Source organism: Bufo gargarizans, chromosome 6 (genome assembly GCF_014858855.1).
Source record: "Bufo gargarizans isolate SCDJY-AF-19 chromosome 6, ASM1485885v1, whole genome shotgun sequence".
Lineage (NCBI taxonomy): Eukaryota > Metazoa > Chordata > Amphibia > Anura > Bufonidae > Bufo > Bufo gargarizans.
This window is the reverse complement of record NC_058085.1, coordinates 20,770,775-20,782,113: the sequence shown is the minus strand read 5'-3', so window position 1 is coordinate 20,782,113 and position 11,339 is coordinate 20,770,775. Positions and strand designations below refer to the sequence as shown.

The following is an 11,339-nucleotide window of genomic DNA, read 5'->3' as shown; positions in this document are numbered from 1 at the left end:
CATACACAGCTCTGCTACATGGACATGACAAAGACTCCGCTGTAGTAACTGAACAATACACATACACAGCTCTGCTACATGGAAATGACAAAGACTCCGCTGTAGTAACTGAACATTACACATACACAGCTCTGCTACATGGACATGACAAAGACTCAGCTGTAGTAACTGAACATTACACATACACAGCTCTGCTGCACACACCCATACAACTCTAGGGAAAGGCATATTACACAGCTTGCTTGCAAATACATACAGCTCCACTATACAGCTATTACACACATACAGCACTGCTACATAAACATTACACACATACAGCTCATCCATATAAACATTACAGCTCTGCTACATACAGACTGGAATTACAAACTGCACAGCAGAGCCCTGCATACACAGAGCGGATAGACCTGGTCATGTGATCTCCATGACTCCTCCCACACATGATCACATGGTCGTGACATCATCACAGGTCCTTCACTTCCTCCTGCAGCACAGAGGAGGACACGCTCCGTCCCGGTAAGAGGAGCGCTCACCGGCTCCGCACCTGTAAGGCCTGCGTTATAGATGCAGCACGGAGCGGCCTTCAGGACCTTTACACCTTCCCAAACCTCCCAACGGTGTATGCCCACATTGCGGCCCCCCCCGAGTAGTATGCACACAGTGTGCCCCCCCCCCCGAGTAGTATGCCCACAGTGCCCCCCCAGTAGTATGTCCACATTGCGGCCCCCCCCAGTAGTATGCCCACGGTGTGCCCCCCCCCAGTAGTATGCCCACGGTGTGCCCCCCTGTAGTATGCCCACGGTGTGCCCCCCCCCAGTAGTATGCCCACAGTGTGCCCCCCCCAGTAGTATGCCCACAGTGTGCCCCCCCAGTAGTATGCCCACGGTGTGCCCCCCAGTAGTATGCCCACGGTGTGCCCCCCAGTAGTATGCCCTCGGTGTGCCCCCCAGTAGTATGCCCACGGTGTGCCCCCCAGTAGTATGCCCACGGTGTGCCCCCCAGTAGTATGCCCACGGTGTGCCCCCCCAGTAGTATGCCCACGGTGTGCCCCCCCAGTAGTATGCCCACGGTGTGCCCCCCCCAGTAGTATGCCCACGGTGTGCCCCCCCCAGTAGTATGCCCACGGTGTGCCCCCCCCCAGTAGTATGCCCACGGTGTGCCCCCCCAGTAGTATGCCCACGGTGTGCCATACCCAGTAGTATGCCCACGGTGTGCCCCCCCCTGGTAGTATGCCCACGGTGTGCCCCCCCGGTAGTATGCCCACGGTGTGCCCCCCCGTAGTATGCCCACGGTGTGCCCCCCCCGTAGTATGCCCACGGTGTGCCCCCCCCGTAGTATGCCCACGGTGTGCCCCCCCCCGTAGTATGCCCACGGTGTGCCCCCCCCCGTAGTATGCCCACGGTGTGCCCCCCCCGTAGTATGCCCACGGTGTGCCCCCCCCCCGTAGTATGCCCACGGTGTGCCCCCCCCCGTAGTATGCCCACGGTGTGCCCCCCCCCTTAGTATGCCCACGGTGTGCCCCCCCCCCGTAGTATGCCCACGGTGTGCCCCCCCCCGTAGTATGCCCACGGTGTGCCCCCCCCCGTAGTATGCCCACGGTGTGCCCCCCCCCGTAGTATGCCCACGGTGTGCCCCCCCCGTAGTATGCCCACGGTGTGCCCCCCCCCCGTAGTATGCCCACGGTGTGCCCCCCCCGTAGTGTGGCCCCCCAGTAGTATGCCAACAGGCAGTATGGCCACAGTGCGGCCCCCAGTAGTATGCCCACGGTGTGCCCCCTCAGTAGTATGGCCACAGTGCGGCCCCCCAGTAGTATGCCAACAGGCAGTATGGTCACAGTGCGGCCCCCCGGTAGTATGCCAACAGGCAGACCCGCACGGCAATGGAACGAGGTTTGTTGGGCAAATGCAATATATTTACTGTTGTTTATTATTTTTTATATTGCATTTGCCCAACAAACCTCGTTCCATTGCCGTGCGGGTCTGCCTGTTGGCATACTACCGAGGGGCCGCACTGTGGCCATACTACTGAGGGGGCATACCGTGGCCATACTACTGAGGGGGCACACCGTGGGCATACTACTGGGGGCCGCACTGTGGCCATACTGCCTGTTGGCATACTACTGGGGGGCCGCACTGTGGCCATACTGCCTGTTGGCATACTACCGGGGGGCCGCACTGTGGCCATACTGCCTGTTGGCATACTACTGGGGGGCCGCACTGTGGCCATACTGCCTGTTGGCATACTACTGGGGGGCCGCACTGTGGCCATACTGCCTGTTGGCATACTACTGGGGGGCCGCACTGTGGCCATACTGCCTGTTGGCATACTACTGGGGGGCCGCACTGTGGCCATACTGCCTGTTGGCATACTACTGGGGGGCCGCACTGTGGCCATACTGCCTGTTTACCATTGACTCACCTGTATATTTAGGTCTTCACCTCGCTGTTGGGTGATTGGTCGGTCATTGTACCCAGTATTTCCTCTTGATCCATACATGCATGTTTCCCATTGACCTGTGTGCTACCCCAGGGTGGCGCCTTTTCTCTGCTCCCAATCACTCTGTAAATGGCACCATATTTACCTGCTCCATTACTTATGTATATCTTTTCATCATGTCTAAATAAAGCATATTTTTACTTTCTGGTTCTGTGAGCTCCATTTTTGTGTTTTTTTGCTATTATACTCGGGAGCTTGTACTGAGTTACAAATCACAGGGGTCCTTTGTGGCTATATTGGGTGGGCACTGTCCTTCACCCTCCATTGGGATGCCCTGGGTCTTTTTTGTTTTTCTGACTTTTGCTCTATTAAGGGTCCATTCACATGTCCATGTGTGTTTTGCGGAGCCACTGATCCGCAAAACACGGACACCGGCAATGTGCATTTTGCGCACATCTCCGGCACTTAATAGAAAAGGCCTATTCTTTTCTGCAATTGCGAACTAGAATAGGTAATGTTCTATTTTTTTCGGGATCGGAATTGCGGACCCGGTTGTGCTGGTCCACATTTCCGGATCCGGGCAGCACATCGTGCGGCCCCATAGAAATTAATGGGTCCACAATTCCATTCCGCAAAATGCGGAACGGAATTGCGGACGTGTGAATGGAGCCCTGACCCTGTTGTACCCACATAATTTGTATCTGTAACCTCAGACCGCTGTATATTCTCTGTGGATGTTGTGTTATATCTAGTGCGCCCTTAAGGCGATTAAATATATAAATTCATCTTGTGCTGTCTTGTATCTCGATCACGAATCCCCACGTCCGTGTTTCGGCCTAGTTATAAGCTACCGCGGTGTGGTATCAAAATCGAATCAAAATTTTGGTAACGCAACAACCCTACCCCCATGTAAATAACATCTCCCCCCTCAACATTAAGTCCCATGTAAATAACATAATCCCCTCCCCAGCCACTAAGAACGGAAATTTTCCATTGGTCTGATGCCCAAGGGGCCCCCTGAGCCCTCCTCAGGACGGCCAGTGGAAGTTTTTTTTGGGATGTATTTTGTGCTGATGGGGGCAGTATTTTGTGAGGGGCTATGGTATTTGGCTCTGTTGGGGTGGTATAACGTGCCACAATATGGTATTGCCAGCCCTACCTACTTGTGTTGGCTCTGCCTTCCATCAATTTGGACCCAACTACAAAACGGGGCCACTTTCAGTATTTTTTTCCAGGACCACTTGAAAGGGAACCTGTCATCAAATAGTGACAGAAATGCTGATTTCCGCGGTGTCACTCATGAGCTAAAAGTAAGTGGTTGCCGAGAACCAGCCTCATAATCATTGCAGCCCAGGCCTAGAAAAGAGTCCCGGCCACCTGAGAAGAGTCCTGGTTATACATAATCTCCTGCTCTCTCCCCCATCTGCTGATGATTGTCCGTTCTCTCCTAGAGAGAGGGAGAAAACTCAGTATTAGACGGTCAGTCATCAGCAGGTGGGGGGGGAGAGTATGTATTTATGAATAACCAGGACTCTTCTCAGGTGGCCGGGACTCTTTTCCAGGCCCAGTCTGCAATAATTGTGATGTTGGTTCTCGGCAACCACTTACTTTTAAATGACAGACCCCTGCAATCAACTCACCTTGTCTCCACTTTATACTGCCGTTTAGTATGGGCAGCAAAAAGTTGATGACAGGTTCCCTTTATGTTCCCAATGTGTCCCTGTCAGCCACCATCAACATACAGTCCCATGTAAATAACATCATCTGCTCTCCAGCCAACTCCAACACACAGTCCCATGTAAATAGCATCACCCTGCCCCAGCCACCTCCAATATGCAGTCCCATGTAACTAACATCACCCCCTCAACATTCAGTCCCATGTAAGTAGCATCACTCCACCCCTCTCCAACATACAGTCCCATGTAAATAACATCATCTGCTCTCCAGTTGATTGACTTTCGAGTTCTCAGTGTCCCGTAAATCCCGCGCCTGCGCCGTTCAGTTTAGTATTTGGCGCAGTGAGTGAAGGGCGCGCTCCTGGTGCCGGCTTCCTCACTGCCCTTGCGTCGAAGGAAGGAAGCCGGCAGCAGGAGCGCGTCCTTCACTCACTGCGCCTGCGCCAAATACTAAACTGGACGGCGCAGGATTTACAGGACACTAAGGAGAACTTGAAAGTCAATCAACTGGACCTGGGCGTGCCAAAGGGTGCGTAGACCGAGCCTCTAGGTGCTGAAGCAACGCCCTAATAGCACCTAGAGGCTCATTAGCATATTATAGAAGTCTTTATTTCAAGAGAACGGCGCCAGGCAGGGGGTTAGAAAGCACACGGTTTGGCAGAGATTGGAGGAAGTGAGTTGGTTATGGTGGCGGTGGGAAGACTGTTATATGTAGCCAGGAAACTGGTGGCGCAGAGGTGGATCCAAGGGAGTCCGCCAGCGATTGAAGAGTTTGAAAGGAAGGTGAACGACATGTTGATATTGGAGAAGAGTGTGTTTGTTAAGCGTGGCTGCCCTCAGAAGTTTGACAAGTTGTGGAACGAATGGATGTCACATACTCATCTAATGCTATAAACTAGGATAGAAGGTTTCTTACTCCTTTCATTAGGGGGGGGGGGAGGGGTGTTAACATGTTAGTCTAGGGAACATCGTCATGATCAGTGTTCTTAGTAGATTATGGGGGTGTATTTTATATGCCATTTCAAGTACTCAAGATTGTATATTATGTGAAATTGCAATAGTCATTTTTGCCAATTGTGAGTTCTATGATGGAATAGTATTGTGATGGTGGTAATGGCATAATGTGATTGTGAACCCTGATATTGCCTTCTTTAAAAATTTTCAATAAAAATGATTTGATTCAAAAAAAGAAAGCCCACTGTTATGTACTGCTAATATCAGTCAGCTACATCACGTTATTTCTCATGACAGAAACCCTTTAATGACCGCTGTATTTCCTCATGCTGCTTGTTAAAAATAAATCTATTAAACTACAACATCTGTGAGGTCCTGAGGAGCTGCCAAAAACCAAATCTGCCAACCCAACGTCTGTCTAGATAGTAATAATAATCTTTATGTATCGCCAACATATTCCGCAGCGTTTTACAATTACCCGGAGGACACAGGACCTGTAGAATCCTCCACTGCTCCAGCACTGAGGCTCCTGTGGTCTCCTTCAGTCTGTTTACATCACTGCAACGACAATATTGGTCGGAGCTCTGATGGCGGTTTGTATATCACCTGACCATTGAGGCCTAGGATGGTCTATGGTGGTCAGGTGCTGTTCATACTGGCATCACTGATGATGTCTTCTATTGGCTGTAGGGTCATGTGAAGGTATGACATACCATGAAACTGCCTTGACCTCACGTGTTTCGATCCATATAAAAAGAGAGAACACAACATCTACACTTTATTATCTCCTCCGATGTCTCCTCTTATCTCCAGTTATTGTATTTTAGATGGGATTTTGTAGGATTTTACATTGTCTCATCTTCTCTCCATTCAGGTTTCTACAATATAGGATTATCTCACTGGATATATTGTTGACCCGTCAAGGATGGATAGGGACAGGGACAAGATGGCGGAGAGTATAATAAATCTCACCCTAGAGATCCTCTTCCGGCTTACTGGAGAGGTGAGAGATTCTGATGATGTCACATTACATCATCTTCTCTATGTTACTAACAGGTGGACATGACTGGAGAGGTGAGGGACTCTGGAGATGTATGGAGTGATAGTTATTACTGTGTCTCTCCATAACCAGGACTACACAGTAGTGAAGAAGACGTCTAGTGGGCGCTGTCAGGACCCTGTGTCTGAAGGATGGGGAAGAACCCTGAGCCCAATCATGGAGCCTCCACCTCACCCCCTGATACATGAGGAAATCAATAGAGAGAAGATCCTAGAACTCACCAACAAGATGATTGAGCTGCTGACTGGAGAGGTGACACTGCTGGGACATTATACAGGAACGCTATGAAGGGATCTGGGTGATGACTGTATCATTGTGTTGTCAGGTTCCTATAAGGTGTCAGGATGTCACCGTCTATTTCTCCATGGAGGAGTGGGAGTATTTAGAAGAACACAAAGATCAGTACAAGGACATCATGATGGAGGATCACCGACCCCTCACATCACCAGGTAATAGACATGACTAAATACACACATCCTCTCATTATCTGTATGTAAGGGATGAATTCAGTCACTGGATGTGTTTCCTACAGTTAAGGAAGAGATAAGAACACCGGAGAGATGTCCCAGTCCTCTTCTTCCACAGGATAATTCAGAAGAACATCACTATGATGCACAGGATGATCAGGTAGATGGATATAATGGCATCATGATGGAGGATCACAAGCCTCTCATATCACCAGGTAATAGACTTGACTAAATACACCCGTCCTCTCATTATCTGTATGTAAGGAATGAATTCAGTCACTGGATGTGTTTCCTACAGTTAAGGAAGAGATAAGAACACCGGAGAGATGTCCCAGTCCTCTTCTTCTACAGGATGGTTCAGAAAAGCATTACAATGTACCACAGGATAATTCAGAAGAACATTACTATGTCCCACAGAATGATCAGGTAGATGGATATAAGGACATCATGATGGAGGATCACAAGCCTCTCATATCACCAGGTAATAGACATGACTAAATACACACGTCCTCTCATTATCTGTATGTAAGGAATGAATTCAGTCACTGGATGTGTTTCCTACAGTTAAGGAAGAGAGAAGAACACCGGAGAGATGTCCCAGTCCTCTTCTTCTACAGGATGGGTCAGAAAAGCATTACAATGTACCACAGGATAATTCAGAAGAACATTACTATGTCCCACAGGATGATCAGGTAGATGGATATAAGGACATCATGATGGAGGATCACAAGCCTCTCATATCACCAGGTAATAGACTTGACTAAATACACACCTCCTCTCATTATCTGTATGTAAGGAATGAATTCAGTCACTGAATGTGTTTCCTACAGTTAAGGAAGAGAGAAGAACACCAGAGAGATGTCCCAGTCCTCTTCTTCTACAGGATGGGTCAGAAAAGCATCACAATGTGCCACAGGATGATCAGGTAGATGGAGATAAGGTCTCATGAAATGTTCCCTATGATCTGTAGAAGACTGTGAGGATCTTGTGTTCAGTCTTGTTTTATCCACCAGTATTATATGTGTTATCCTTGTATAATGAGAATGGTGGAGATGGCAGGATTACAACTGACCGTAGACATTACTTGTCTGGTTCTTCTCACTATTTTCTGCTTGTACAGACTTTTAAGATGGTATCCTCTGTGAACTGCTGCAGATCTTTTGTGGTTGCATAAGAGTGGCACAACAGTTTTCTGAGCGGTCCTCAGCCGAGACCATGCAATAATGTAAATGGTTAACCATAGTTGTGCTCGGATTCTCAGTTGAACATGAACATCAGGAGATAAATGCATCATTATCTTCAAGGGTTTTGTAGTCTAGGGTGGCAGTACCAAAGCCATATCACGGATTCCATTCTAGCACATCTAGATACAAGTCACCCTTCTTACTTGCATAGAGTATAATATAATATTGGAAAAGCTGTGTATGATTATTTTCATCAGCACATAGCAGTAATCACTTATCTGTAAGCAGTACTCGCCCCCCTTTAACACTGTCCTCCACTGACACCCCCCCCCCCCATAACACTGTCCTCCACAGATCCCCCTATAACACTGCCCTCCACAGATCCCCCTGCAGCCAGCCAGAAGCGCAGGGGCAACACGTGAGGTGCACGGTGGACCGATGAGGGGCCAAATGATATAACACATAGTTCATCAGTTTACTCACGGTTAGCAGAAAGCCTCCCTGGGCTGGCAGCACGGTGTTGAGGTGGACAGCACGAAATCCTCCGGGGCACGCTCTGTGGTAGGGAAGTATCAGCCAAGATGGTGGTTTAGTTGCCCTTAATGTTAGGGGTGCTTAGGGTGCTTGTTGCGGCTTAGTCCCTTGATGGTTTTTGTCGTGACGCCAGTACCGTTAATGGTGGTACAACCAATAGTGGTAATAATCAGGTAGACAGTGGTAAGATGCAACTCACAACTTTTACTGTGTTTGACTTTGGTTGCAGCAGTACAGAATACAGTCTCTTGTTGATATTACAGTTAATTCTGCAAATCCACTGTTTCCAGGCTTTCTTAGTCTTGATTTGAGCTGTGGTTAGGGGGTACCTTGTTCCTGTTGATGTGCTCAGTCCTATACCTTGTCCTTTCCCTACAAGCGGAATATTGGGACAGGTAACTCATCTGTTTCCCAGAGTTATGGTGTGGCTGCCAGAAGCTATATGTCCTTCACCATGCGCAAAGGTGTCTGTGGCCCTAAATAATGGCTTTTATCACCGATTAATCCTTAGGAAGCTTGTTTCTATTCCGGGGAGGCAAACTCTCTCCTACTGGTCAGGGATGCAAGTATATAGTCCGGCCACAGAAGGAAAACGCTCTTCTGCGCCTCACATCTTGGTACTACCTCATAGCGAAGTTAGCTCCACTCACTAATCTGTGTTGTGGAGTCTTCACTCTGCATTCTCTCCCACTAAACTAATCTGATCTCCTCAGATCTGCTCTGATCTCTAATCCATTTTCCACACTGATCTGATCTCAATTGACTAACTAGGACTAAACTAGGTATATATAGAACCCAAGTTTTATCTCCATCTAGTGGTGGGATGTATAAATTACACCTAATCTGCCTGGTAACAGGGATTTTGCAGATAAATTAGTACAAAGTCATTTAATACAGTATAATACAGTTTTTCCCTTTCATCCTCCATGACGGAATACCATGAGAGATGACCTGCCTTCAACCAGGTAGGGACAGGAAGTATAAATTAGACCCTCCTCCAGCTCTTCCTCAGTGTCTTCCTGTCCCTCCAGGTAGGAGATGGATCATCCTCATGGCACATGCTATGAGCCCGTTTCTGTTACAGGCAGGCAGAGGCGGTAAGAAGAAAATAAATGCCTAAGCACATGAGGGAAGCAGACAGCCCCCGTGCCCTAGTTGGGTATTGTGGGGCTGTAAAGACTGTCAGGACCCCTGCTCCTTACCTCCCGCATGGCGTGTCGGGCGTGGAGTTCCATGTGCGACCGGACACTCAGGGAGTCCCTCCGGTCTGTCTAGCAGCTCTGCTTTGCGATCCGATAGCTTCGGCTCTCACAAAGAACGCCACCGGAAGTCCTATGCGGTTCACGTGCGTTCCAACTGGAACTTCCGCCCTGTGGAACGCACGCGGTGGGGGCGGAGCGGCAAATCGGCACGCTGGTCATGGCGGAAGTCGCTCACTGATCTGAGGTCTGCAGGTGAGAGTATTTAAGGGGGGGTTTTGTAGAGAGGGTTGCTGCAACATGTCTGAACAACCTGGCCAGATGGAAACCTCCCAGGGACCCTCTATTGTAAGTTAAGGTCCTGGGGGTGGGTGAGTGCTGGTTCTATTACCTTGCTAACCCCAGTATGTGCCTCTCATCTCTCTCTCTCTCCCCCACTATGGCTCTCCCTGTATGAATGCAGAGTGATAAGGATATAGCTCAGAAACAAGCTAGTCCAAAAACTAAAAAATGTGTTATGTGTTCAGCTAAATTGCCCGACGCTTATAACAAAAAACTTTGCAAAAAATGTACCTCTAATATGGTGAAGGACTTAGTTCCGTCAATTAGAGAGGAGCTACGAGATGTAATACGGGAAGAAATGAGATCTGCTATGGCAGAAAGTCCGGTCGTTACTCCTGGGACATCTAGCTCTAAACACGGAGATCCTAATTTGAGCATCTCCGTGCCATCCTCCGACTCAGAACCTGAGTCGGATTCGGAGGATGAAGATTCCGAGATCTCTTCCGGGTCTGATTCAGAGTATAAAAACTTCCTTTTTTCCTCTGAGGACACGAAGGAGTTAGTAAAAGCCATTAGGGCTACTATGGGGCTCTCAGATGAGAAAGTGCAGAGGTCTGTCCAGGACCAAATGTATAGCGGTCTACAACAAAGGAAAAAGCGAGTGTTTCCGGTCCACAAAAACATGATGGAACTAATCAAAAGAGAATGGAAATCCCCAGATAAAAAACTATTTGTCCCAAAAACAATGAAACGTCGCCTCCCATTCAGTAAAGAAGACAAGGCCCTAATAACAACTTGCCCCAAAGTGGATGTATCCTCATCCAAACTAGTGAAAGGGGCTAATGCTCTCCCATTCGAAGATATGGGCACATTAAAGGATCCCATGGACAAAAAAAATGATCAAGTTCTTAAAAAAGTCTGGGAGGCTAGCACAGCACTATTCAAGCCTAATCTGGCGGCCACATCTGTATCAAGGTCTTTAAAGCAGTGGCTGTTACAGCTAGAGATTCTCCTGAAAGAAGGAGCCTCTTATGATACTTTAAAAGACTATTTTCCCCTACTAGTGAAAGCAGTTAATTTCCTGTCAGACTCCACTGCAGAGTCAGTCCGAATGGCCGCTAAGACCTCGGGCCTAGCAGTTGCAGCTAGGAGAGCTATCTGGTCAAAATCCTGGTCCAGTGATACCGGTTCAAAAACAAGGCTTTGTAGTTTGCCATTTCATGGGAACCTACTGTTCGGCCAAGATCTTGAATCCATTTTAGAAAAGGCCACGGACTCAAAAAAATCATTTCCCAAAGATACAAATAAAAGGAAGTTTCCTTTTTGTAGGACTAAAAAAGGGAGTTCTTTCCAGGCCAAGAGAACCTTTAGGGACACTCCTTGGTCAAAAGGGAAAAATCCAAAAAGTGGTAACAGAGGGTTCTTATTTACCCCAAGAAATACAGATTCCAATAAACAATGACGCCAGAGAGGTAGGAGGAAGACTGAAGCTGTTCTTAAAGGAATGGGAAGATATCGGAATAAATCCCTGGGTGTTAAACATCATT

At 48.4% G+C, this 11,339-nt stretch overlaps 1 protein-coding gene and 1 long non-coding RNA gene across 5 annotated transcripts in view; both read left to right on the top strand.

Annotated features, from left to right (window-relative positions):
- Nucleotides 1-490: 490 nt before the first annotated feature.
- On the top strand, nt 491-6,367 carry LOC122940458. The gene is made up of 3 exons (XR_006390281.1): nt 491-516; nt 5,941-6,069; nt 6,199-6,367. It is a non-coding gene; the product is annotated as an uncharacterized LOC122940458 (long non-coding RNA).
- Nucleotides 6,368-6,663: 296 nt separating this feature from the next.
- LOC122940408 (oocyte zinc finger protein XlCOF22-like) overlaps nt 6,664-11,339 on the top strand; it is a 43,116-nt gene continuing 38,440 nt past the window's right edge. The window contains exons 1-4 of one of the 4 annotated variants that reach the window (XM_044297075.1): nt 6,664-6,711; nt 6,978-7,074; nt 7,158-7,340; nt 7,424-7,518. In XM_044297075.1, the coding sequence (XP_044153010.1) occupies nt 7,041-7,074; nt 7,158-7,340; nt 7,424-7,518 (312 nt within the window). In that variant the 5' untranslated portion in view covers nt 6,664-6,711; nt 6,978-7,040. Of the gene's footprint in view, nt 6,712-6,757; nt 6,809-6,891; nt 7,075-7,157; nt 7,341-7,423; nt 7,519-11,339 lie in introns of those variants that run through there. The other 3 variants (XM_044297074.1, XM_044297076.1, XM_044297077.1) reach the window with 3 other exon arrangements.